The sequence below is a fragment of the Ixodes scapularis genome, unplaced genomic scaffold (assembly GCF_016920785.2).
Source record: "Ixodes scapularis isolate PalLabHiFi unplaced genomic scaffold, ASM1692078v2 PGA_scaffold4__175_contigs__length_147842914, whole genome shotgun sequence".
In the NCBI taxonomy this organism is placed as follows: Eukaryota; Metazoa; Arthropoda; class Arachnida; order Ixodida; family Ixodidae; genus Ixodes; species Ixodes scapularis.
In genome coordinates, this window is record NW_024609879.1 from 101562716 (window position 1) to 101590066 (window position 27351).

Here is a 27351-nt window from a genome sequence, read left to right on the forward strand (position 1 = left end):
GATGCGCAAACCTTTATTCAGCGCTCAAAATGGGAGAGGGAACGCGTGCCTGTACCTTCCACTGCATGGCTCAAAAAAGTTGTCGCGGAGTCAGGCAAGGCAGGCAACATGCACTGGTCATAGAACTGGGCGGATCTGATCGGAACCGTCGGAACGACGCGATGCAGCAGGCTATGTCGGAAGCATGTGTCTCGGATAATCGTTTGCGGCGAGTCGGAGCAGCGATCGGACGTCGGATCGGACGTAGAATCGGACGTCGGATCGGACGTCGGATCGGACGGTTGCGTCACATGTGTTTCGCGCTTGAGCCCTGGACGCGGATGCCTTGGGGGTGGCAGACGTCTACCAACACTGAGCCATCTCCTGGAGCCCGCTGCTTTCACTGAAGTGAGCGGTGACACCACCAAACCACCAATGATTTTCCATCTGAGACGTTCATTGATCAGCCCGAGGGAGGTCACCTCAACTCTCGCTGGCAGACTCGCTTGAATCTTTCCCGAACCTTCCAGCAACGGGGCTTGCGATGTTGAGAAGACCGCATCGTCCTCCCCTTGTACATATCATCTCATAATCACAATCACTAGACACGGCACCGTGGGCCTCCGCGGGCCTCCACGGTGTTGCCTTTCCGCGGTGTCGCGGCTCTCCTGAGCCAATAAAGATTATTATTATTATAATAGTAATATTAACTGCACTTGCTCATCGGCGTGCGCTGGTTCGCATATTAGAGAAGTTCATTACAAAGTCTATTTTAAGTGCCCGTGAAAAAAGGGTATTATTATATTTGCGCATTATCGTTCACAATTCATAGCAACCTAGTCTACCCTTACGTAGGGTAACCTAGCCAAGCCTAGCCAAACCTGGCCAAGCCAAAACTACCCTAGTAAAGCTTAAACCACCGTAACAGTCAGACACCCTAACTGATATGAATTACCTGTGACTTTAGCGACACTGTTTGGAACTTGGGCCATCAAAAAGTAATAAAACATGTACTTCCAATCTTGAAGTCGATTTTCAAAATTGACTACGCACTTAACTTCGGGTCGTAACCTGAGTTACGCGAGCACCTAAGTAAAGTGCAGTATAATTTATAAGTTGCACCACTCCCGCTAACGTGAACGCTTCTGAAATAAAGGTCATCCAGGATATAGAAAGACGAAGGTTACCGATTTATTTGGGTTCAGACGCACGCTCCGAACGCGACGCATGCAAACAAACGAAATCAGGACAAAAACCGAAATACCATGCATAATCGAGTTCCCCCTTTCGTCATACAGGGTCGAGAATATGGATTTACGATGCGCCGGGGAAAACTTTTTTCGGAGGCTAGGAGGACAAGCGATGTCTCTCGTTGGAATCGCACGCTTTGCTACTTTTTAAATGGGGAGATCGCCCTCTTCTGGATTATTTAATAACGGGATATATCGTTTCCCGCCCTCAAGGCATTCACGCGGGTGCATCTGTAGCAATATTCCGCAACTCTGATGTTCGCGAGGCTTTTAGACGGCATTTAAACTTTTTTCCCCCTTTTTGTGTCGCAAGAGCATAATCTATATTCGTTGCCGAGTTGATATGACGTTCCGTGAGCTTCTAACTATAAAACCTCCCGCCGAAAAACGAGTGTCTATAACATCTTGAACATCCGAGACCTATGAAATAAAAAAACAACAAAAAAACAAAGAGGACAACACACAAACTTGTCTCAGCTGTTCATTATGTTCAAATATTCATCAGCTCGGCTGCATGCTTTCTGTTATTTCAACGAGTATCTATACTCCGTTTGATCTTAAAACCTACCGCGTCCCGCGCTGATGAATCCGATGGAGCCAGTCAATTAGACCCAAAAGGGCATCGTCACCGCGCTCGTTGCCTTTGTGAGTTCGCTCTCTCCTACTAAAGCAATCACGCACACAAAAACCCCACGAACCAATCACTGTGCGTGATTGGCCTATCCACGGTGTAAGATGTATACCTTACAGCGTGGGCCAAGCTCGCCTTCCAGTCTGGGTTATCAATACAGAGCGCAAGTTCGTCTGCTTCTTTTGCGGTGGCTGTGGTGACGTCAGAACGCCGACCTCTGATTGGCTCTGATTGAAGGATAGTGGGTAGACCTGAAAGAAAGTTGCTTTGAGGTCTACCCACTATCCGTCAATCAGAGCCAATCAGAGCTTGGCGTTCTGACGTCACCACAGCCACCGCAAAAGAAGCAGACGAACTTGCGCTCCGTATAGCATTTGTTCACCGATGATGGCACCATGCTACGTCGAATAGCTTCTCCGGCGTCTGAAAGATGATCAGTGCCGCAAGTAATACTGCGCGTAAAGTCGCAAACAAAATGAGAGTCTCCGCCTTGATATTGTGTACGTTTTCGTGTGAGGTCTCACCATCGACGTTACAAACGACTTTGTCATTCTTCCTTGCCTAGGATTGTGCAGGTTCTTGTTAAGCTTGAAGTGATGCTGTGGATTGATAGGATCAGTTCAGGTAGACATGAGTGATCTTGTTAGTCGACTACCTTTCGGTAAAGGCCTGTTTACACAACGTGCGACCCTTAGAACCGATCGCATTGTAACCTCTTAATATCTGTTACGACGAGAGGACACACTTGCGCCATCTATTGGGTAGCAGTGTAAACATGGCGGTCCGGCATATTTTCTATTTCTTTTGCGCATTATATTTTCTTTCCTGGCTCAAAAAAAATTTGGTCAACATTATAAACGAGCTTTTCTTATAAGTATTAAGCCCATTTGGTCTCGGAAATCCCGCAAAACCTTCGCAAAACCACGCATAGATGGTGCCAGTGTGCCGGTGTGTTCCCTCGTCCTAAGAAATTTTAAGAAGTTTCAACAGGTCTCGTCTCTCTCGGCCGCACTCGGTTGTAAGTGTGTGAACGGGCCTTAACGGGACCAGTTCTGGTACGCCAGCTGCTCCTCTTTTTGCTGAATCGGTCTAGAAAATTTTGGGCTGATGCTGGATTAAAAAAATCTGTCCAAGTAAATTGTACTGGTCCTGTTTTACCTGAACAGAACGTGTTATGGACTGAATCTGGGTTATCATAACCAATCCAGGCAAACAAGTTAAACCCTCGTCGATCTGCACTGGTTCTTTTAAGCCTGGTTTTATGCTGGAATAATAATTCTAATCCATGTAAACAAGATGGGTCATATTCTATCTGGATATTTGATGTGAGCGTGTGGTAACCCTGGATTACCACTTTCATACCAGGAACATAAGATTTTTTTTTCTTATCTGCACTAGCTGCTTTAAGGTGTAATCCTGGATTTATAGATGCAACCCCGGAAAACAAGACTATCGTGCCTTAATTAATCCCGAGCTAACAGGAACAGTCCATATAAACGAAAAACGTCCTATTGGATCTACGCTATTTCATTTAATCATGTACTGATGCTAAGTTAATAAAACTATAATCTATGTAAAGAATGCTGGTCAACCTGAACAGAACTTTTCAACTCTGCACTGATCCGGAGTTATCAGGATAGGTTCAGGTAAGCAGAGCATTTTCTGTTTGATCTTCCCTGGATTCTTTAGGCTTCTTTGATCTTGGATTAACCATTCCAGTTCACGTAAAATAGACTGGCCCCTTTTGACCTTCATACATGATGTAAACCTGAACTGATTCTGGATTAATAAATGCGACCCAGGTAAATAATATTCTTTTAACTGGATTGAGCCTCAGTTAACGTACCAGTCCAGGTAAACAAAACATATCCTGTTTGATCTGACCTAGTGTAGTTAATCCTGGACTGATCCTAGATTAATAAAACCAGAGGCCATGTAAATAATAGTTGTCTCGTATTACCTGACCAGATGAAGTGTTCTTTCAATTCTGGACTCATTCAGGATTATGAGGACCAGTCCAGGGAAAAAGGGCATCTTCTGTTTGATGTAACCTATTATTATAATCCCAGTCTGGCTGTGGAATAATAATGCGACTCTATAAACGAGGTCGGTCCCTTTTCTCTTCATACTTGTTTTACGCCTGAAATAATAATTTGACAAGAAAAAAACAAGATATGTCTAGTTTAATTCTACTCTAGCTGTTTTAAGCCTGGACTGAATCTAGGTAAATAGATACAGTCCAGGCGAACAACACGAATGAAAATGCAGTGGCTCTGTTAAGCCCGGACTGATCCTGGATTAACAAATCTAGTCCAGGTAAAAAAGACCGGTCCTATCTCATGTGTACTAATTCTCTTTTTAGGACAGGCTTCAGGTTTTGCTCGTATCTTCAAGTGTTGCGCATTTCTGGTTCGTACAGATGCGAACCGCTCTGACCGACATCACAATTAAAAAACTGAGAAACCCAGGTTTCGACTTGGCTTCAGTTCATTTTGGGCATTGCATATAGTGCTGCACGAAATACAAGGACATATTAACACATGAAGTCGTCCTGCGGAATAGCAACGCATTTCATAAGCAAATTTCAAGCGGGATTATGCCTCTTTTTTTTTTCTTTTTCTTCCAAGCAAGCGGCAAGTTTTTTTTAATCTTTTTCTCCCCGTCGTATCAAAGGAGGAAGATTCCACGTTAGAAATGACGTTAGCTAAAGTAGAACTCATCAGTTTTAAGGGCGGCTTTTCATGCCTTGAAATAAATCGAAAAATTCAAAGCATGTTGGCTCGGCGAATTGAGAGGCTACTGCGCTTCAGTCCCACGACGCTAATGCTGGAAACCTTAAGACTGTGTCGACCTTTATACGTTATCCGTGATCTGCATGCAGTTTTAAAAAAAACTGTATTCCCGGCGTTATACGTAAAAAAGAACTACAGATGAAATCCGTCGGTAGAAAATGTGATTACTACCCGACGCGAAGCGTCTAATTTATTCAACTCCGAACCCGTCGCGCGCATTCCCATCTGTTCGAAACGCTAAACCGAGTAGTTCTTGGAAACCTGACTGCGTGGATGCTCCAATTTTAGACTCTCAATTCGGGAACAAATTAGGATGGACTAACTTCTAGCGTTTCCGCATCTGCGATTCACCGCACGCGCTCTTGGTGCTTAAGTTCGGACAGGTTTCGTTGTAACCTAAGCACGTTTGACGGCACGAATTTTATGAACGCGATGTTTTTCGTATGGAAAACAAAACCCCACGAAAATTTCAGCGTACGCAGGTGTTCATCTCTCGTATCAGTGTAAAGTATATACCTTCAAAAAGGGTTCACCTGCACGACTTCGTTCAGCTTAGTTTCAATTCAACAGCGTACCACGATGGCACCTGCTCGGCTGAACTTAATGCTAGGGCAAAGGATTCGCATCTGCAAAACCGCCGCGTCTAAGGGTATAACAACAAGAAAAAAAATCCGTAAATGCTAGGAGGGCGTTGTCGAGGTTGGAAGACGCCGGCAGTTTAGGAAACTGCGACTGGAAGCCTCAAAAACCTGGAAATTAAACGACAGGTTCGTTATTAAGTTTGGTCATCAGATAAAAGAGCACGGGGAACGGGTAGCATAAGTCGCACCGCTCATATATCCTCCAAAAAACACAGTGATCGCTGCCGCCATGATGACAGGGTTATCTGTTGACAGGACTTAATCATATTAAAATTATACAAGACAAAAAAAACAGACCTCAAGCAGTGTCATCGGACTGTCTTTTGTATGATCAGTATGACCGCAGTTCTAAGGTACAAGACCGACGTTCCTGAGACGCTTATGTTCGCAGGGCATTGTCTTTTAACGTTGCCGGCAATCCAGTAACCGTGGCTTGCAGGCGGGAAAACCGGGACATCAAACGGTTTGTCCGCCGATTTGTTTCGTTGTCACAAAAAGTCTTCTCAATAAGTACTTCTGAGAGCAACGTTTCATCAACACCAATATGTGACCGTCGTAAGAACCGTGTTTTTTTAATCTAATACAATTATTTCTAAGTATAATTTATTCGAAGAACTTCTTGCTATTGTCACTTAGGATAAACCCCTTGGTTTGTACTCGTACATGGGAGCTTATTGCCTATGTTTGTCTTAAGTCTGAAGTAACATGCAACTATAGGTATAGCCATCTAGTCAACTAACAATAGTTTTTTCCCAGAGCCGCAACAAAATCTCTTGGCTCTGTCTTCTTAAAAAAAAAAAAAAGAATACCATAATTTTAGATTTAAAACTAAACTCCTCGTTATCACGTCCCGATAGAGTATCCTCTCACCTTGATAACCCATCACCATCAAATGTGGGTTTACTATATTCAAGGTGTGGCGAGTCTTGAAAATTTATTATCGCTTCGTAGCCAATGAGATTTAGGCAGTAGCCAATAACGCTAAAAAACAGTCACTAACCTAGAGGCGTGGACACCATAGGCCACGCCCTGGCATTTCGTAAGCTGCCAGAGACCACGCATATATCTGTTGACCACGCATATAAGCTGTCACTGATCACGCATATATACTATTAAGCGTTTTAATTTTTTAGGTAAGTTACTGAGTTGTTTTGAGTGTATTTCTTTGTACTCTTGTATTCTTCACGTTTCAGCAACAAATTGTCTCACAGACCCATTTCTATCTTGCCCATATTTTCGAAGGAACTAAAATAAAACATTGTCTTACAGACTCGTCTTTATCTCGACCATACTTCCAAGGGAACTAAAAAGAAAATTATCTCACGACGTTAAACCGATTTTTTATATACATATAAAGCATTCCATGATAAAGAACAAAAAGCGGCCTGGGGAAAAAACAAGAATCAAAGAAAGAAAAGAACTGTGCTGTCTGTCCTTGTTCCTAAATGTTCATTTTTTTCTTTATTTCTCGAACATTCAATGCTAACTATCTCCCGTCATTGCCTAAGAAAGTTTACATAATGCTCTTAATGATCGCAAGTGGAACTATTATCGCGTATTAAGGAGCAAAAACGTTCGGCACAGGGATTTTTTTTTTCTTAGCTACAAAAACACAAGAGGGATAAAATCGATAAGGAAGGCACTCGTAAACGCCTCGCCGTGATGTCTCTCGTTTCCCCATTTCCCTCCTTCATCCCTAATTGAATCGTCAAAGTCCCCGAACTCTAGCGCCTTGAAAGTACGACCGACGTCCATCCGCGACGTACACACAAAATAATATAACGAAAGACTTGCGATCCAAGTCACGAATGACCGATATGTTTCGTTGTAACTTAATGAAAACGTAGGCTGCATTAAGCCTACGCTCGATGCAGCCTACGTCAACGAATACCAATCACAAAACAAAAAAAAACATCATGCGTCCTTTTTTTTTTCGGCGGGAAGGACCTTCAATCATGTCTATGCAGAAAAACTATATGTCATTGAAATAAAAAAAAAGTAAAAAAAAAAAAAAAAAGACGCCAGTCTTTGCACGCAATCATTCCGGATTACGAATTCAGATCTGTCCATTTGCGTGCGCCCTTAGTTTTTGATGTACAGTCTGAAGGATTATGAGCTGCTTCGTCCAATCAGGTGCATGAAAAGAACTGCCACACTGGGCGCACGCGAATGGGAGACTATGTCGTGACGCGGATTCATATACGCAGGAAACATTTGCAATGAATAGAGTGACGTGCCAATTGGAACAATAGTCTGGCGTTTGTGATCAGACTGATGTGGTTGGCTCTACTTTTTGTGAATATGTTGTTTGTTTTATTAAATCACTCAATCAATTTATGTTTATTGTACACCCGAAAAGGGAGAGGCAGGCCTTAGGAGCACGTACATAAGCCGTACATTTGTAATGCGCATCCTCTTGAACTCTTCAGAATTACTAGTGAAGGAGTACAGGTCCGAATGATCTAACCTCTCATACAGAAGCTGCATGCGCGTCAATGAGGGGCCAGATTCTAACTCAGAATGGCGAAAAAAAAAAAAAACTGTCATGTCTCTAATTTGTCGCCGGAGAACATGAAATGAGATTGTACTTAGTAACAGGAGAGATTCTATAATAGAGCTAAGCACCTTACAACCGAATAATTTTGAGAAAAAGAAAATGAAAGCCGTTTACAACTAACTCCCTGTAACGCCGAATTAGAGCGCAGCTCTTGAGGAGGAGGAGGGAAGGGTACTTAGGGTCTCCAGTTTTCGGGGGGAGGGGGGGAGGGGTCACGGTTGACCCCCAGAAAAAATTTTCCGCTAGATTTAGCGGGGAAATTTTCCCGCTAGAAATTTTTTCCGCTAGATTTAACGGAGAAGTTTCTCTGCTAGATTTAGCGGGGAATTTTTTCCGCTAGATTTAGCGGAGAATTTGTTCCACGAGATTTAGCGGGGAAATTTTTTCCGCTAGATGGGAAATTTGTTCCGCTAGATTTAGCGGGGAAATTTTTTTCGCTAGATTTAGCGGGGAAATTTTTCCGCTAGATTTAGTGGGGAAATTGTTCCGCTAGATTTAGCGGGGAAGTTTTTCCACTAGATTTAGCGGGGAAATTTTTTCCGCTACATTTGGTGGGGAATGTTTTCCGCTATATTTAGCGGGGAAATTTTTCCGCTAAATTTTTCCGCTAGACTTAGCGGGGAAATTTTTTCCGCTGGATTTGGCGGGGAAACTTTTCCGCTGGATTTAGCGGGGAAAATTTTCCGCCAAGTTTGGCGGAGAAATTTACCCATAATGCACCGCGCGGTTACGGCGACGCCGACGCCGACGCCGACGCCGACGCCGACGGCGACGCCGCTCAAGCCGGAAACGGGCGCCTAAGAGCTGCGCTCTAAAATTAACTCTTTTGGAAAAATTCTGCCAGACACGGCGAAAGTTGACTATTTCCAACAAAAGACCAGTTAGCAAAATAATTACAAAAATGTACTACTTATTTTTTTGACTAGCAAAACATAAACAGTTGCTTCAAATTAGGAACGCGCTGGACGTCTATCTCACAGAAGCGAAATACCAGGTATTGACTGAAGGGGCAATGGAATACGGACTATCCGTTCTGTGTGTGGCTTTTTGGGGCGCGAACTTAATGATTGTCGAAAATTAAGGGGAAAAAGGTTTGTTGAAGCCTGGTAGCAACGACAAGTCCACCACGGCCGTGCGTATAAAGAGGAGCAGATTCTTTGACCGCGCTTACTGCGGAGCTAACTGGCGCTCAAGTTACATTGGTTAAGGCTATGTGCGACTTCACGACCCGGATCACTGATTGTCAGCGACAATTCACGGTGGAAGCTTCTATTCATAGCGTTCTTAAACCAACACCGTCAAAGTGAGCCTGCCATTGCTCTTGTTTCCATTCATGTGAGAGGAATTCGTCATACTCAAGACGTAGTGATCGTTTGGCCAATCGTGAAAGGCCGACCACGGCGACCTTTTGGTCGTGCACGTCGCCGACAGTCACTGACAAAATAAAAACGGCAAGAAGGCTTTTCTATCGTCCCGCCTCTTAGTGTTAGATTCAACCACGCCTCGACAACACTTCGGCGTTTCGTGGGGTTCGAACGCGCATGCGCGCGCAACCGAAGCACGACGGAAGGCGAAGAGCACGCGCTGGAGGCTTGTCATTCAAAAGAGACAGTGAGTTTCGTTTCTTCTCTCTATCAGTGAATAAACGCGGATTGACATTTTACTCGTCTAAATACCGGTTCACACGTACAGAGCATTATCTGAGATAGCAAAAAGTCAACGCCGATCCAGCACTGAATTAGCACCACCAGCACAGCATTGTGTGTCTTTTAAACACTAAAAGGCCAGGTCACGAGCAGCGCAGCGCTGATATATACAGCGCTGGTACAGCGCAAAACTCTTCGCTGTCCGTATCTACTGCCGAGTTAGTGATGCGCTGTAGGTGAGAAGAGGCCGTGTTCACACTGTCCACACGTCACACAAAAAGACACGGAGTTCTCTGCAGAAATGTATGAGACACTTATCTGCATACACGCACGGAGCATGTTCGAAGCCCGTTTGCTTCGAACATGCGTGACCATGTCTGTAGATAGTTTTTTTTTAGGCCATTGTGACCGCGTCATACAAGCAAGAAACGCGCGCCAGACAATGTCTGAAGACCGTCTTTTGTATGATGTGTGATATAGGAGTGCGAATGAAGCTGAAGGGTACTAACAAAAGGTCATTTTGTGGTACGACGTTTCTCTCTCAAGTCTGCTCCGGAGAACGTGACAGGGTATCTCTCAACGAGCAAGCTCGGGTGCCTATAGCTTTGACGAGTGACGTAGAGCCATTTTCGGTTAACATTGCGATGGAACGCTTTTGAGCGTCACTTTTTTTTTCCTGATAAGCAGCTATAACAAACACTTTGTTGCGGAATGATAACCTAGCTAACACCTTCTAGAAATTAGTGTCTGTGCGCTTGCTTCGTGACGTCACCGTAGCTATAGGCCAGCGAGCGGAACAACGACAGTCGGCAAGGCTCTGGGCTTTGTCGTGCCGACGCGCTGGCCAGGCGGCCTGTAGCTTCGATGACGACGTAATTACAGCTTTTATGACTAAAGGTGCATACAACAACTTTGATTTCTAGGCTTTTTACTCTTTTCAGGATTATTAAATTTGATCTCCTTTATGAAACCGAAACATGGGTCTGAAACCACAGGGATTCTATTTTAAAATATCTCTTTGACGTCCATGCTAACCAGACAATAGGAAAATATGTGAAGTAGTGTTTTAGGCCTAGCACCTGCCAGGTGATTCTCTGGAAGATAAAAGTGACAGCACGGCTCTCGACCTCCTATCATAAGTTGAACGGGTGGTGACGTTGCGCTACTTAAGGGGTCATTTGTTTTATTTAAAGGACTGAAAGAAGCGAATCCGTACACCAAATATGACTGATCGACTACGTGTCAGAAGACCATCGTGTAATAAATGAACGTGGCGCAATGTATAGTTCGTCCCATGAGGCAATCACCCAGCGGGTAAGTAAAGAAATGCCGTAATTCCTTTCCATTTTTTTTTACGACGTTAACTTTTTGTGATTGCAGACAGCTTTTGCGTTTTGGCTGGAGCAGACCTGACATCCTGCACTAAGGCGTCATGTTTCCCCTTCCACAGGTATGGTTGAGCAGAATGTTAGACGACGAAGTGAGGATTGAGCAAGTCACCAACTCTTTGAAATCTTGCAACGTATTAGTGACAGTCAAATTCCTGACAGCGGGGGATTTAGAAGGCAGGGGAGGGGGAGGCAACCTACCCTTCTCTAAGCACTCCAAGGTCAACTTTTTTAAATAAATATATTGTTATTCATCAGCCAAAAGGTCCGTTTTTGGTGATATAGCAAATATTGGGTCAACAAAAAAGATCTGCGCAACGTTTCGGCCGCAACGTCATATCTCAGCATCTTCTGATCAAAGGCCAAATAAGCAGCAGAAATAAATTCAGTTGTGTGCTTCTGGGCGTTTATTCCTGTCATGCCATCGATCCAATGCCTGCCTACAAGCAGGCATGTACGCACGCGTTCACACAGCCAATAAATCATGCACACAAAAACTGGCTGAAGACATGTTTGAAGCCTCCCGATGTATGAAAGAAACCCGATTAGAATATGCTTGAGACCTGTCCACAGATAAGTCTGTCCTAAGGTTTGCAGAAAACGCCGTGTGTCTGTGTGTGTGTTTTAATGATGTATAAGGAATCTAAACGCAGCCTATTGATGTCGTCTTTTTCGTTGTTTATGCTTTTATGTATCAAGTATATTATCGTGGATAATTTGACCTGCAACAGTTCTTCGTGCTTTTTCGACATGTCTGCCAGTTTCTTGAAAACTCTTTGGTCTGAACAAGGAGCGAATCGCAAAAAGTGTAGGTCTCCTTTTATTTAAATTTTCGACCAACCAAACAAATAATTAAGCTCACGGAAAACGCAAACGCAGAAACAGAATCGGATTGGGTGTTGCAGCCTATATACTTCGCAGGGAACACATAAGAGGACTAGCGCGGGCTCCGTAACATTTGACCAAATAATTGTCCCAGATAAATGGAAGGATATAGATGCATGGTGAGTGTTCCCTAGCAATCGGGCGGTGGCATGCACTACCTCGTCGGATAGCATATCAAATACTACGACACTAGGTGCAACTAAAGTCAAGTTTGAACAAAATAACAAATGCTCCTTATCCTTGGATTAAATTCAGTCCCCGTTTTTTCCTTGGCCTTTTCTTACTTTTGCTTTGTTGAAGATCCCGTATACCAAGGTCCTCATCGAATCCCAGGTCCCTGAGGCAGACTGCCTTGGCGTGCGGTGGTATTTCAGTTGCTGGGCGGTTTGCATACCATAATGGCACGCTACATTTCCAGATGTAATGCATATTACGCCTATCTCCGGAGACTTGAATGTGCATGCTCCGCAGATAATTATGTGAACATGCTTACCGGAAACACTGTGTCTTTGTAGATGGATGACCAGTATAGGACTGCAGCTTTTGAATTATTGAGTATCCCCTCCTTTTTAATATAGGTGTTCATTGGCCCGCACTTTTCCAAAGCTGTTTTCTCCCGCACTGTTGCCTTCCACGTTCTTCACTCGGTGACCTTTAAATATTTCACTCACCTTTTTTTTCGTTTTCCAAATGTGGAACTCAAAAAACCTGAAAAAGAGTCTTCCGGTTTGTTTTCTTTTTATTTTGTATCCACGCTGCTCATGAAAAATTACCAGAAGAACGAACCATCCATTACCCTCGACCGCTTTTCAAGCTTTTTTTCGCTATTAGATTTTTTTCTGGTGCTTTAATTTGCCCCACTAGAAAAAGCTTTCTTATTTCGTCACGCCAAAATTTTAAGATAAAGAAACAACTAAATGGACCGTGGAGCCGGGAAGCGAACGCCCGCACGCCGCACTGATAGCAAACTCCACTCTGATATTAGATCAAATAATTCAGTGGAACACTTAAAAAACAAAAATCTCACAAAATATTGCGCGTTTTTTTTTCTTCTTCTGTATATCGTATCTGTCCAGTGAAAGAAAGAGAGCTAATAAACGACAGGACAAAACAAATAAAAGTGGATTACCAAGAAAGATAACTTCAACGGCATTGGATGTATTTCCATTAGTGCCGACGTGTCTCGATTTAAAGGTGGGGGATTGAGAGATTGCAGAAAGGAAACGGCGGATCACTTTGGGAAGGCTTAGTAGAGGCTGAAATAAAGGACGGTATAGTCGCTGGCAGGCTGAAAAAACTCAGGGCGTTGCTTATCATGTAACTGATTCTAGCTTTATGGTTCGTCCTTCGACCTTCTTATTGGCTGAGGTCGCAGTCTCACTTACTGCAGAATGATAAGTACAGGGTGTCCCACAAAACAAGTTTCAATGTTTTTTTTGCCACAAAACTAAACTACGCGTCGCCGAACGCTTATTTCTCCACACAAATGTAGCGCTAGAGGTCGGAACCAGATGCGAAAGTTTCAGCCCTAACCGTTATCTTATCCAAAAGTTATAAGTGGTTTTCTGAAACTTTCTATGGAAAAAGGGGACCGTTTTCGCCCGTTTTCGGTAACTGGCGTCATAGGACTCCGTGCACTCGAGAGCTCAGTCGGCCGCCTTTTTCCCACTGAAATGTTTAGAATATAATTTATTACTTTTGAATGAGATAACGGTTAGTGTTTAAACTTTAAGCATCGGGTTCGAACCTTTAGCGCTACATTTGGGTGTAGAATCAGCGTTCGCCGATACGTAGTTTATTTTTGTTGTGGAAAAACCTTTCTAATTCTTTTGGGGGGACACCCTGTAGTTCGTCGAGACCCGCTACATTCTCCGTTTCTTAAGCTGTCCAACATTAAAGTCAAAAGATAAAAAAAAAACTCTTTATGATATTTCTGAGTTTTTATGGTGATAGCTCTGTACTGCTTGTACGGTAAATCTTTGAAAACCTTGAGATTAAAAGGCAGTCACTTAATACGCCGTACAAGTCGGTTTCCGCGAATAAAAAAGAAAGAAAGAAAAATAAGACTTCTTAACGTTCTAATTACACATCACATTCAGCCTGATGGGCGGATCGCACTTCTGCGCAGTTGATCGAGAATTTTTTTTTCTTTGACAGAAAGACAGACTTGTTTGCTTCAAATACTTAAGAAAACATAGCTTTCAATTTGCAATTAAAGCAGAATGGTCGGCCAATTTAACAACAGCTCTTCCAATGGAGCAGTACAAGAAAAAAAGAACTAGTCAACGTGATATATATCCGTAAACACTATGATACAAACATAACAGGAGCAACGGCCAAGACGACTTCTGATTTAAATTTTCTTTAATATATACAATTGTAGGTGTGTTGTTTTCGTCTTGCGTGCACCCCATCAAAAGTTGTTCACATTGAACGGTGTCAGGTAACTGGGGACAGACCGTCACCGTGACCCAGTAGGAACCTTTCCTTCATAGTCCACGATAAAAACACGATATATTTAATTTAATTCTACTCTTAGTGTATAACCTTATTGTTCGTAAGATTGTGGTGTTGGATTCGATATATTCCGCTAGCTCGCGCTGACAGTATCTTAGTACAACCTTGATTTGCGTGTTTTTAAAGTAATGTGTTAAGCCTCTTATGAGTTGAAAAACATTTGCGTAGAAATGCCTAACTATGCAACAACACAAAATTTTGCGAATTAGAAAGAGTACCGCTGCACTACAGCATTATTAAACAAATCAGTTCAAATGTTCAAGGGTTTTTATTGGCTGAATCTTCCGTAAGGCCGAGAGACTGAGGCAATCAAAAGGCTCAAGCCCGTGCAGGAAAGGGTGATTGCCTCCTCGGCTATACGTTAACAGGTGAAATGAAATGAAAATAGAAAAAAACATATACACAAGGGTGAGATACTTACAGGTAAGGCACCACAAATAACGTCGTTAGAGGTAACTAGCCGGCATCATCTATCTACTGACGTTAATCGCTACACGTTTCTTTTTATTGAAATCAGCCACGTTTTCTCTTTAAAATCAATGAATTCGCGCCCCGTCAACGGCGTAGAATAGAGAAGAAAACATCCCCAAATATAGCGACGCTATGAACGAAGTCAATACTTCAACGAGAGAGCTCTAACGTTCGGTGCAAGTGACAACATGTTCGCAACCGTTCTTGGTTCAGGTTCTGTTCTGAACGCAAGTTCGTCTGCTTCTTTTACGGGAGTTGTGGTGACGTCAGAACGCGAAGCTCCGATCGAGCCAATCAGTGTTCGCTGTTCTGACGTCACCGCAACTTTTGCGCAAGAAGCAGACAAACTTGCGTTTCGCATATTTTGGCCCACGATGCATGACAAGAAGCTGGTATAGAGCCACACGCTGTTGACAAACAAGTCCTTTGTTTGTCAACACACAAACAAACAAGTTTGCACTGCGCATGCGCAAGAACCCTGCCCGTGTCACGTGATACGTGTGCGCATGCGCCGTGTCGACAGCAGCGCCACCGCAGCAGTGTGACGTCAGAACCGCCACGTCGTGCGAATGTCGTGTAACCTACCCGTAAAAAAAAAAGCGGGGGGGGGGGGGGGGGGGTAGTGTCAGGCAAGGCGCGCAGTCACGTGGTACCTTCACAGCGCTGTATTGACTGGGATAACTCGTAACGTCCGCTGCGACGCTTTTTTTTTTTATCTTTCCCGCCTCAGGTTTTACAAGTATGGACGTTAAAAAAAAGAAATATAATATAAAACATAAAAAAACTGAACTATGGACAGGGGAAAACGACGCCTAAAAAAGACACACAGGCGCGCACAGACGCACAAGAGCACACACAGACACGTACACAAACACGAACCTTCCTTCTTTTTTTATCTATCTTCCTCCCTCCTTCTTTCGTCGTGTCATGTTTTTGTCAACTTTGCTAATCACCAGCTCGACTCCGCAGTGAGTCTTCCTTTAAGATGATTTCTTCTGTTTTGGGACCAGTACCGCCACGTAAACTTCTCTTGAGAGAACGGTAGAATTAGCTGTCTTTACTTCCATTCGACTTTCCCCCTGAGAACATCAAAACAAGAGCTCCCAGAAGTTCAATTCATTTTTGTTAAAGCAAATACTACAGTCCCGCGAAGTGCTTCGTTCGAGTAATTGTTTAAGCCGCCAACAGAGTTCTAAGGCCTCGTACAAAAGACGGCCTGCAAACACCATATGTGGCGTGTTTATCTCTTGTATGACGGTACAGTCGTGTTGGTCACACAAACACTGTCTGCAAATTGTTCGAAGCATACATACGTACGAACCAAACGTGCTTCGAGCGTTCTTGAAGCGTGTCCTTAGTTCATTTTGTCATCATGTCGACAATAAAGGCCATGTCTTTTTGCACAATGTGTGAGAAATGGGATTGCGACTGAAGTGTATAGCTACAGTATTCACTGGACGCCATATTTCGGGGCGGTGCTTAGAGCGCATGCTCAGGACGAGCTCACATTAATGGGCTGCAAAAACCGGCAACCTTGACGGTGTGGAATGCACGTTGCAAAATAAGTGTGGAAGGTCGCCATCAGCGCTCTCAGCATGTTGCGCACGCAGCTATGGTAGCCAGTGAATTCTCCCTATAGTAACAGTGTTTCGCCAAAAAGTGGTGTCCGACGAGATATTAAAAAAAAAGAAAAAAACACTGCCCCACAAATTCAACGACACATAAGTATACCACGTGGTTGTTTAGAAAGAGTAAGAAACATTATAAAACCATACACTCTGAAACTGGTACAGACTGTTGTCGGAAATGGTAAGTTGTAAAGCTAAAGTAACGGAAAGGTGACGTTTGCTAGTGAGGTATAACGAAATACGTTAACGGAACCTTGTTGTGTCAGGAAGGTGTAGCGAAGAGGGTAATGAGACTCGGTAAACGTTATTCTGTTTGTCGAGCTAACGAGTAACTTTATTGTGCGCGCTTAATTTCGGTTACGGCCGGTGCAACACTCATACCGAATGGTGATCAAACTAGCGTTTGAATGTTTTTAGAAGTACCGGAATGAAAATAACCTTAGAGTAATTCGTAACGTCACGAGTGAGGCAAGTGATTACATTATGACAAAGATAATTTTTTTTTTTTTTTTTAATTTAACGTTGCGAAACTTGTATACCATAATCGGTGACGTTTCTCGAAGAAACGGGTACGAATCTGATGATGGGCTCTCATATCAAACCTCTCTCTCCCGCCATTTTTTGTCTCTTAGTATATATACTATCCTTAATTGTCGGTCGTATTCCTTACAGCGCATCCTGATCAGCGGAAAAGGTATTTATTGAAGCAAAAATTGGGTAACAAGGTGTTTCTATTTTTTTTTTTTGCCTAACGTTTTAAAATAAGTATTCTTACCGTCACGTGTTGTCTTGTGCTTCCTGAACACCAGGACTTTAGTGGTCCCATTAAATGGCGCTGTGTATTGTGAACAGTATATTTTTTTAGTGCCTTATAAGCTTGCTGTTTTATAAACGTAGTGTTGCTGCGATTTTGGTTGCGCGTGAAATGTTCCCAAGTACACTAAATTAAGTATGAGTCCATCGCTGGGGCGAGCTATATAAACTTAATTGTGTTTTTTTGTTTTTTTTTCAGGTATGAACTTTAAGCATTTAATTTTTTTTTTATTGAGGTGGCGGCTCGGCAGAAAAAAAAAAGTCCTGTTTTTAAAACAAATCGTTTTTTACAAGGTCACCCTAACAGTGTAGACGAAGTCCAAAGAACGTATGAAACGTGGTGTATTCAACCCCAAAACGGTAAGCGCGGGTGGTCAAAACGCACTGAAGTATGCACTGCTCACGCCGCGTCAAATCGTCAGCTGTCACTGACAGGGCTAGAACGTTGGGGAAGCAATTTAGTTGTTCCGGCTCCCCAGCGCGGGCTCTCTCCTTTCCATAACAGTTCGGCATCGCTCGACAATCGAACCTGCACGTGCAGCCAGAGCACCACGGAGAGCACCGAGCGCACGCCGAAGGCCAGGGATCCAAACCACGTCCTGCCTTCTCATTCTGTCAGTGCTTTTTATTGCTGTCTAAAAATATCGCTTGTGACTTCATTAATGATTGACCGAAAGTTGAGCTAGACCGGCCAGTCACGCCGGCTATAGTCTCATATATATATATATATATATATATATATATATATATATATATAACACGATGAAAACGCCTTGTCTACGAAACTACAAATGAATGCTTTAGCATCTGGCAGCTGACTGGCGCTTATCTTAGTCGGAAATTATCTCTACGCACTTACGCCTCAGTATTGATTAGTCGCAATCATGTGACGGCCCATGTGTTACAAGAAGCTAGTCGTCACCACCTGATGAGAACTGATCATGTGATCTACGACAGCCCTCCACGTCATCCCCCCCCCCACCAGGGGGCTAGGTAATCATGATCGCGGGTTGTTTATCCGATTCAACACGAAAACACGGATTGACAAAAATGGGCACTCATCAATACCTTTAGTAATTACAAAGCAATTATGTTTGCTTTTTAGGTTGTCATGAGGCACAATACAGTATGTTGAGATTTGTAACACGCGTCATCGCTTCAAACATTGCCTGAGACATCTACAGACGTTAGTGGTGCCCGAGGTAAGTTCGGCCCAAGTTTACTCGGGGACATAGAAAAGGCATCTGGTGGAGACAGCTTCTGAAAATTGTCATCTTAATAACTGAAACAACCAAGAGTCGACATTAGTCAAAGTCAAAAGAAGAAGCAAAAAGTCAGATATCCTTAATGTTAACAAGAGTATGTCCATAAGCCAAAACTGCTCAAGCTGCGATGAGGTCTTGTACCACGGTGTCTTTCTGATATGACGAAACCTTAGTGATGACCAAAAGGAAAGCCATTAGCAGGAACCCTACATTTTAAGACTAAAAAAAAAACCAGACGTCGCGAGCGTTTGGGACAGCAGCCCAGCTGTGAGCCCGTGAGAAGTGCCTGTTTGGTCCGCAAGACGAGGAGTCGGACTTAGCAGGTCTCTTAGCAGACGGAGCTGCACTCACCGGTCCCAGGCTGTGGAAGCCGTTCCTCTTGGCGACCCTGTCAGCGGTCACGGGCTCATGATCTCCGCGTAGCCTCACCAGGAACGAGTTGGTGAAGACGTCTTTTGATTCCGTTCCCTGGATGGCCAGCTGGGCAACGCAGACGAGCAACGCGAAAAACCGTATCGTCGCCGCCATGCCCTCGCCAGTCTCCGGCGCGAAGATGGCAGGCACCACTCCGAACGCAGATCAATAGGGGCTTCGAACAGCGCACGCGCGGCTGCTGACGTCAACCTGACGTCAGAAGGGTGTACTCTGAGGGTGGATGGAAAGGGACTGAAGCGATCGATCCGCTTGTGTCCGGGGCCATCGGTACAGCGGGTAATGAATAGAGGCGCGTGCTGCTTTCTTGCGGACCCTTCTGACAGGGAGACGCCAGCGCCTCCGCTGCATCCAGTTCGTCCCTAATTGGGGCCGCGTTCGACAGGCGATAAAGGGAAAAATCGCCGCGGGCATCGGTGGTTTCGTCACAGCTGGTGGTCTGAGCAGCGGCTGAGATCTGCGGAGACAGAGTAATCTTCGGGAGTTGGATCAGATGTACGAGCGCTGGACTAGGAAGGAAAAGCGTTGTGCTGTTTTCCTGTTTTGCTTTCTTTTTTTTTTTTTTATTTGTAGTCGTGGTTGTGTGCTGTTCGCTAATGAGAAGAGAAGTCTACATGATGTTCCCTGTTGAATGTGTATATATGTATGGGCCGCGTGTACAATCATTGTATCGAAGGAGACGTACTACATATTCACGTAGAAAAAAAGGAAACCAAATTAGGCTCACATAATGGTTTACATATTGGCTGTGGATATGAAAACACAAGGAAGGTAGACAGTATATTCTCGACTTTATTAAGTAAACATAACTTGTTTTTTTTTAATTGTCTCTGATACTAAGAACTTCTAATAAACTTCATTCGTAGGACTCGCAACCTTAACGGGCCCAGTTCATATGTTCGTTAACGTGACAAAAAGAAAAAAAAAACACAGGACTATAGCACGTTTTTAACAGCACCAATCACGTTCGTTTATGTCTGGTAACCTGGTAAGCCGGGGAAGAAACTGCAACTAACGCACCATACAAAATACAGCCTGCAGACACTACCTGAAGCCTTCCTCAAATGACGGTCAGATTGGTCATACAAACACTGTCTGTAAAAAGGCAAACCAAAAAAAAAAAAAAAAAATCTCCGAATTCGAGCTGTCGTCGACGGAGAACAACCCAAGTTTCGCGAACGAGAAGACATCTTTATCTACGGCTCTATTTTCCGTTGTCCCGGAACACGACCCTCAATGAACTGTCCTTGAGGCTTCTCCTTTCTTTGGAACCACACACATTCTTTTGTTTTCTTTTGTTCTTATAGGTGCGGAGAGCTTTTTAGTATTCGTGACGCGTGTATGTTTCTTGGAGGTTAAAAAAAATCCCTGGCCCTGTCCTTTTTTTTTTTTTTTTAAGATAAGCATTGATTAGCTCTAATTTTTGTTCAATAAAAAAAGTAATTGATACACACAAAAAAAACCACTGAATCTGGGAGGAAGAATAAGCACCGAAAGAACACCCCCGAATTTGCTGGAAAATAAATCCCTAAAACAGAAAAACACGTTTTGACTCTCAAGCGAAAAATGTATAACCGCGGTCACATTTCTAATAATTCATACGAAAGACAGTCAGAAGACACTGCCTAAAACGTGTTTCTTATCTTGTATGACGGCCTTGGCGCATTGGCCCAACAAAAACTGCCTGCAGATATGCTCGAAGCATACATGCGTATGAAGCAAACTTGTTTTGAACAGAGGCATCTCCGCAGACAATTCTATCGTCATGTTGGCAGCGGACACGTGTCTTTTGTGTGATGTATGAGCAGTGACTGCCACACTCTATCAAAATCTTCGCTGCAGTTCAATTATGTCTTCAGCGAAAGAGGAACTGCCATCGCCTGAAACTTTAAATATTGCAATGTTTGCTCAAAAACAATTCATCAACAGCACCACACCTGCATTCGACAATTTTCGCGAATATAAATACAATGCCAAGAGTTTCATGTGTAGCAAATTTTGCAGGTCTAGTATATATAACCAAAAAGATATCCGGGATGAAAATGTGATATTCGGGCAATATTTGGGGAGCTGTACAAAACAAAGTAATACAAAATAAAAAATACTTCGTCCTTCGTCCACATTTTATTTCCTATCTTATTAACAAAGCAGGATCATTCAAATTGTGTTACGTTTCATGGTCCCTTCAGAAAATGGGAACTATAGCCGAGCAAGTGAGTGTCCGTGTCTCATTGTTGGCGACGCTATAATTACCCACAAACAACTTAAAACATATAATAAGTTATACCGGAGGAAAAAGGACTATATTACCTTTCCAATGAAACCACTCATTCAAAGAAGTATCTAGAATGAGACGAGTAGCCAGCTGCCGAAGAACCCCTAGATTGCCAGTATCAGTGGGGCCTTGGCCTTAAAAGCACAATCAAGACGCGGAAAACGTCGGAGCAGCTTTCCAAGCATGATGCCTATGGATATGCCTATAGGCTCGGTCAACTGACGTAGCGTCCCAGGAACTCGAGCAGGTCCTTGTAGAGCAACCTCTGATTGATGACGGAAGTGACGAAGTGGACGTGTGTGTAGTGCGGGTCGTCGATGAAGTGGTTCTTCTTCACCCATGGTCCCAGCCGGCGGACGAGCTCGCGGACGCCTTCGGGCGGAACGAACTGGTCACCCTGGCTCCAGAAGACGCCCACGTCCGTCCTCACGGTGTCCAGCCTGTACTCGGGAGGCGTAGGCTGAGGCGCCCGAAAGAGTACACACCGTTTGAGCATATTGTCATCGTCATACCATTATCGTTAAGGCTGCTCGTTTATTAACAGTAGAGTGCTTTAGCATGGCGCCACCATGATACCGTTACCGTCATCTCTGTCTCTTTAAGGACTTTTAGCAAACCGTTACCGTGTTCCGCGTAGAGCGTTCACATCATTTTCATAGACATTAGTGGCGTGTTTTGGGAAGCAGTGTGGTGTAAGATTTTCCTTTCTAGGGGTGAATATTTAACTGTCGGCTCGTTTTACAGGTTTCCAGCGAGCACTGCTCAAAACCTTCTTTCATTACAGGTATAATGCATTACCTGTTGTCGCTCCGGTAGATGTTTTGGGTGGTTATTTCAACCTTCCAGATTTTCTTGGGTAGATTACTGCCCTGTCATTCATAATTCATCATATCTTTATTCCACTTGTTCGAACGTAATCAATGACTTTGATTTGTACCAATTCCTCACGGAACCAGAGATGGCAGTAATGGCATTACTGTAATGAAATTACAATAATTAAATTACTTTGTGGTACCGAGTAATCTAATTATTTACTTCTTCTACGATTGTAATTTAGTAGTGTAATGAATTACTTTCAGGAAGCAATTACAACAATAATATTAATTAGTTTTGAAATTACTTTTGTCCTAAATGACGAAGTTGGTTTGCGAGCTTTAAAAAAAATAGTTTGCACAGTGAAATTTGAAAAATAGACATTAGAGCAAAGAAATGACGGCCATCTAAGCGCAAAGGCTCGTACAAAGAACTCGACAGACGCACAAAAACGGGCTGGAAAGGCGAAGGTGTAAAGCTTAGGTGTTAACACATCGTTGGCATTCCACCGCCCATGAACTCCACGCAAGACAGATTCACTGCGTCCAGCCATCACGACGGTAGTATAACTTCGTTTTTCCCTAAGCTGACAGTGCGGTGGAAGCTACGAGCTCACCGAAACCAATGGACCACATTTCTTTGATCACCTGACCTGTCCCTTTCTCTGCGCATGTGTATGAACGAGAGCGCGGTTACGTGGCGAAAGGAAGGCGTGTGACTGTTCCTACAAGCACGTAACTTTCACCGCACTGTGAGCTTACGGATGATCGGCTTATAGTCTACAAGGCGAACATCACTAGTGAGTTAAACATAATTTAAAACCTGAGAGGACAGGACAAACAGATTTTCAGCTTCTTGCTCTTTTGTCAAGCGAGACCAAACCGTAAGCTTCGACCATTGTGAAAAAACCAACGACAGGAATAAATAGTTAATCTCAAATGCCTTGTCAATGCCCCAGAACGGTTCGTGCGTATCCTTGGCCTTGTTAAATGTGCTTTTTGTAGTCGGAAAAGACGGGAATGAAACGAAGCAGGTGCCGTTCGCGGTATGCCTCGCTGCCTTTCCTTGGGAAGTTTATTCGGGGATAAGCCCCCGAGCAGATATCGCCACCCGTCTGTTGGGAAAGTCAATAAGTATTTTAGGAAGCTCGCGCCATCCTTTTCCTCAAATGGGGACGCCTCTCCCAAGCAAATATCCAGCCCCCTTGTGCGACAACGCGGAATAACTTGGGCTCTTCGGGTGTTTGGGAACGATACTCCTTGAGAGGAACGACCGTGAATACGTCAACTAGTGCTCTTGGGAAAATGCGGAGCGCAACTTCGTCTGCTTCTTTTGCAGGGCTTGTTGTGACGTCAGAAAGACGCTGAGCTCTGATTGGCTCTGATTGAAGGATAAAGGATAGACTTCAAGGCAAGCTGCCTTGAGGTCTACCCACTATCCTTCAATCACAGCCAATCAGAGCTCCGCGTTCTGACGTCACCACAACCCCTGCAAAAGAAGCAGACGAACGTACGCTCCCATAGGAATCGTTTGCACCCGAGGCGGAAGAGAAACGTTTCACGTGACGACTCCTTGTAAGGACCAGCTCCCATGGCCCGCCTTAACATACTCATCCAAACTATAAGTTATTCTAAATCGTGAAGACTGTCTTTGAGTCACATCTAAACAAGAAGCTATTTCTAATGTTTAACACTTAAATTGTGTGCGTCAGCAAAACTATTGTTCAGTATGGTTCACTTTTTTGGCGCATAAGGTTGTTGCGGTGTAAACAGGAAGACCTGAAATCATTGTGTAAGGCGCAAGAAACAACGGACACAAGAGAGAAAACAGACATACCAGAGCGCCACTCACAACTACATTTGAAAAGTGCAGAAAGAAAGGAATACAAGCATCGTCATCTTGATCACGTTCACGCATACGCTTAGCCATGTGATATACGCTTCATCTCACATTTACAAAAACTTATCAAATAATCTAATCTCGGTATTATAGACTGCAATAGATGCGTCACTTACGCATTGTGAACCCATTTTTTTTGATAAAATACGCCTCCAATAACTCGCGCGCTTTTCGGCACTTGCCTTTGCCCAGAAACACTGTCTCAGAAAGACGTGCTTCACATCCACATTTGTTGCAGTGTTCAGGCAAATGGGCCCCATCATTCCTCTTTAAATTTTGCGCATGTTCCTTCAGTCGGTCGTTCGCACGTCTGCCCGTCTGTCCTACGTAAGACTTACCACACGTACAAGGGGAATTTCATAAACCACCCCCGTGACACAATCCACATCTGGCCTGGCATGTTTTGTGGTACAGCCTCGCCTCTTACCGCTGCCACCGGTAATACGAGAGCAGAGTTGGTCGAGTTTGCTCGGTGCTGAAAACACGAGCGGCACTCCAAAGGGGTTCGCCACCTTCTTGAGGTTGTGCGACATTCTGTGCACATACGGTACCACCTCAGGTCTCATTTTGCACCGCGCCGTTTTCGCCTTTGCCGTCGTGGCATGGCCTTTGACTTTTTGAAGAATGCCTTCTACCACATTCGTCACGACCTTTTCAAGGTAGCCAGCTGACAATAGTCTTGTCACCTGATTCTTAAAGCTCCGACTCTAGGTATAACACAGCGTTACCTCTTTTTATCACCTTAAAGTGCGCAGAATCATACGGCAAGGGTTCCATTTGAGACTGCGGGGCGTACACCCAACACGTGTGTCCTTCTAAAACCTTAAAACTTAGATCTAAAAACTGTAAACTACCCTGCTTAGGCAGTTTATGGGTGAAATTTAATCCTCTCCCATGGTGTCTAAAAGCCCCCAAAACTGAGTTCGTGTCATCAAAGTACGTCAAGGACGAACGTTCATTAAAAAGAATCAAAAAATCATCTACGGATCTAAACACTTTAAAAACGTTAAAATCACAGAGTCTTTTCAAGGGTACAATCTATTTTTGCTAAAACAAAAAACACAGAATGGGAGCCACGCACGACTCAATGCATATGCCTCTTTTTTGAGGATAAAACAGGTCCTCAATATCTATGAAAAAGGCATACCCTACTTTATTTTATAGATATTGAGGATCTGTCTTATTCGGTCCCTCTCTGTGAATTGTTTGAGGCCGTAAGGGCGTGTATAGATGCAAGTGGCATCATTCCTTTTCCGAATAAATTCAGGAGTGACTGTTGACATTTTTTTAGCTGTACTAAGAGTACCTTTATGTCGTTTGACAACCAGCTGTTTTTACAAAGAAGAGGCATGTGCATTGGGTCGTGCGTAGCTCTCATTCTGTGTATTTTTTTTAGCAAAAATAAATTGTACGCTTGAAAAGACTCTCAGTGATTTTAACATTTTTAAAGTGTTAAAGAGAGTCTTACAAATCGCAATGAAAGGATGTGGCAGGCGTCCCTGCTCTAATGATTGATGGTCGCCTAGTGACAGACGATAGTGTTAAGCCATCTGCTTTTAAATTTTAATAGACACTTCGAATCTGTTTTTTTTTTTTTTTTCAATACACAAACGCTCGTGTGATACTTTGACCGCGGGGCTCGTGCTTAGAAGCAGGCTTCAAAGTCTTCAATAGCGCGGTATCCGGAACACGGTAACGGTATGCTAAAGTCCCTATCGGTCTTTTAACACATCCTAATAATAACACTATTATATTTTTTTTTTTTCTTTGCGGCTCTTTAGTTATCTCGCCTCCAGCTTGAGCTACCTGCCTTCGACAACGCTTAGGCCTCTCGTGCTCTTCGAGCGCGCACGTGCAGTCGAAGCACTGTGGAAGGCATGGAGCGCGTGCTGGGAGCCGGGCGTTCCAGAAAGGAGCCCAGTTGTCGAGTGCGGCCAAAAGGATCGCTGTGGTCGGCTTTCCACAATTTGGCCAAACGATCACTATGACGTCTTCTTTAATTAATTCCATTTTATTTGTATTACTCTTAAATCGCCGATTACTGGGTTTTGCATAACGGAGGGGGGGGGGGGGGGGGGGATGGGGGGAGTGACTGAAAGTCAAGGTAGCTGTTACAGCACATTTTACAATTCAGCATCCGGCCAAGTCGTATATGTTTTAACAACATTCCTGAAATCATTTGCGAATGCTGTCATAAGTTGCAATGGTGATTACTTTTAAAGGTTCGTTCGTGGGGTAGCTAGGGCTAGCCTGCAACTGTAGCTTGTTCGCTGGGAAATGTGATGCGCAGATTTACAATATTATTGTTTAGTCGAATCGGGGGACTGATAATACGACCTGTGTATCATTAACAGACCCGCACGAGTTCTACGGTAATAAAAAAAAAATAATGTTAAGCTTTTTTTTTTATTATTGCCTGGACGCTGTTTTTATTTGAAGTCTAATAGTACAAAGCGCGCCGCTTTGGTACAGAATAAATCATGTGCATAAGGAATGACTGATGAGGGACCGAAAGTGACGAAGCAAATTCCAGTTGTGATATAACTGTGGTCTTAAAAGCAAATAGTTTTGCGTCTTGAGAAGCGAATTTTAAATGGAAATAAAAATTAAAGTGATTAAGAGGAATGTCAGACGTTGGCTTAAAGGCGCGTTGACCATAAGCTTGCACCGTGCATTTTACACATCATCGAGACTGTCGCTGACAACTGATCCCCGTCGTGACGTCACAGATATGAACCATAAGACACCAAAATAATTTTGTGGATTGCATAGCGTCATCCTAAGTGTAATTAAATAAGCCACGTTTCTGTTTGCCACAAGTTTAATCTACTCCAAATATATTTGAACGATTGCACTCTAATAAAGCGTATTAAAAACCCTGGAGAATACTGGGGGTAAACACGCATTCTGCTCTTAGCTTCGCTTACCTGGCCATAGTATTTTCGGTTGAGGCGGCGGCCGTAGTCGTATTTCTGCGCCTTCTTGTACTTCACCAGCTGCGGGCAAGCAGTGGTCGTCAGCGACAGGCGGGAACGGAGGTAATACAACTGGAAGACAAGGGCTGCGCCTGCGCCCCAAACGTCATCACTAGTGGATCCGCGAACCTAACCTAACGTAACCTAACCTCACATAACCTAACCTAACCTGACCTCACATAACCTAACCTAACCTAACCTAACCTAAACAAATGCCTAGCTTTCGTAAGCCTCGCCGCCAGAGTGTCGAACCGATATTTTTATTGGTTCGGTTCGGGTTCGGGTTCACGGCTTTCGGTTCAGTTCCGGTTCAGTTCCGGGGCGCAAAAAATAACGGTTCAAACCGGTTCGAACCGGTTTGAACCGCTAAATTGAGAATATATTTTCCGCGTTGTTCTGTCAATAGGCGCTATTTAGGCCGTGAAACTAACTTCTGTAAACGATCTGATTTTTGCGAGGACCTATTTTTGAGAATTTCGCGAATTGCCTACAAT

General features: G+C 43.7%; 2 protein-coding genes across 2 annotated transcripts in view; both read right to left on the bottom strand.

Moving 5' to 3' along the window:
• Window positions 1-18991, bottom strand: part of LOC8034786 (neuroendocrine convertase 2) — a 182824-nt gene extending 163833 nt beyond the window's left edge. Inside the window, exon 1 of the mRNA XM_040206566.3 lies at window positions 18815-18991. Coding sequence (XP_040062500.1) covers window positions 18815-18991 — 177 coding nt within the window. The remainder of the gene's footprint in view (window positions 1-18814) is intronic.
• Window positions 18992-21384: 2393 nt separating this feature from the next.
• LOC8029929 (gastric triacylglycerol lipase) overlaps window positions 21385-27351 on the bottom strand; it is a 45719-nt gene continuing 39752 nt past the window's right edge. Inside the window, exons 8-9 of the mRNA XM_042293657.1 lie at window positions 26810-26878; window positions 21385-21630 (exon numbers count right to left, since the gene is read on the bottom strand). Of these exons, the coding sequence (XP_042149591.1) occupies window positions 21385-21630; window positions 26810-26878 (315 nt within the window). The remainder of the gene's footprint in view (window positions 21631-26809; window positions 26879-27351) is intronic.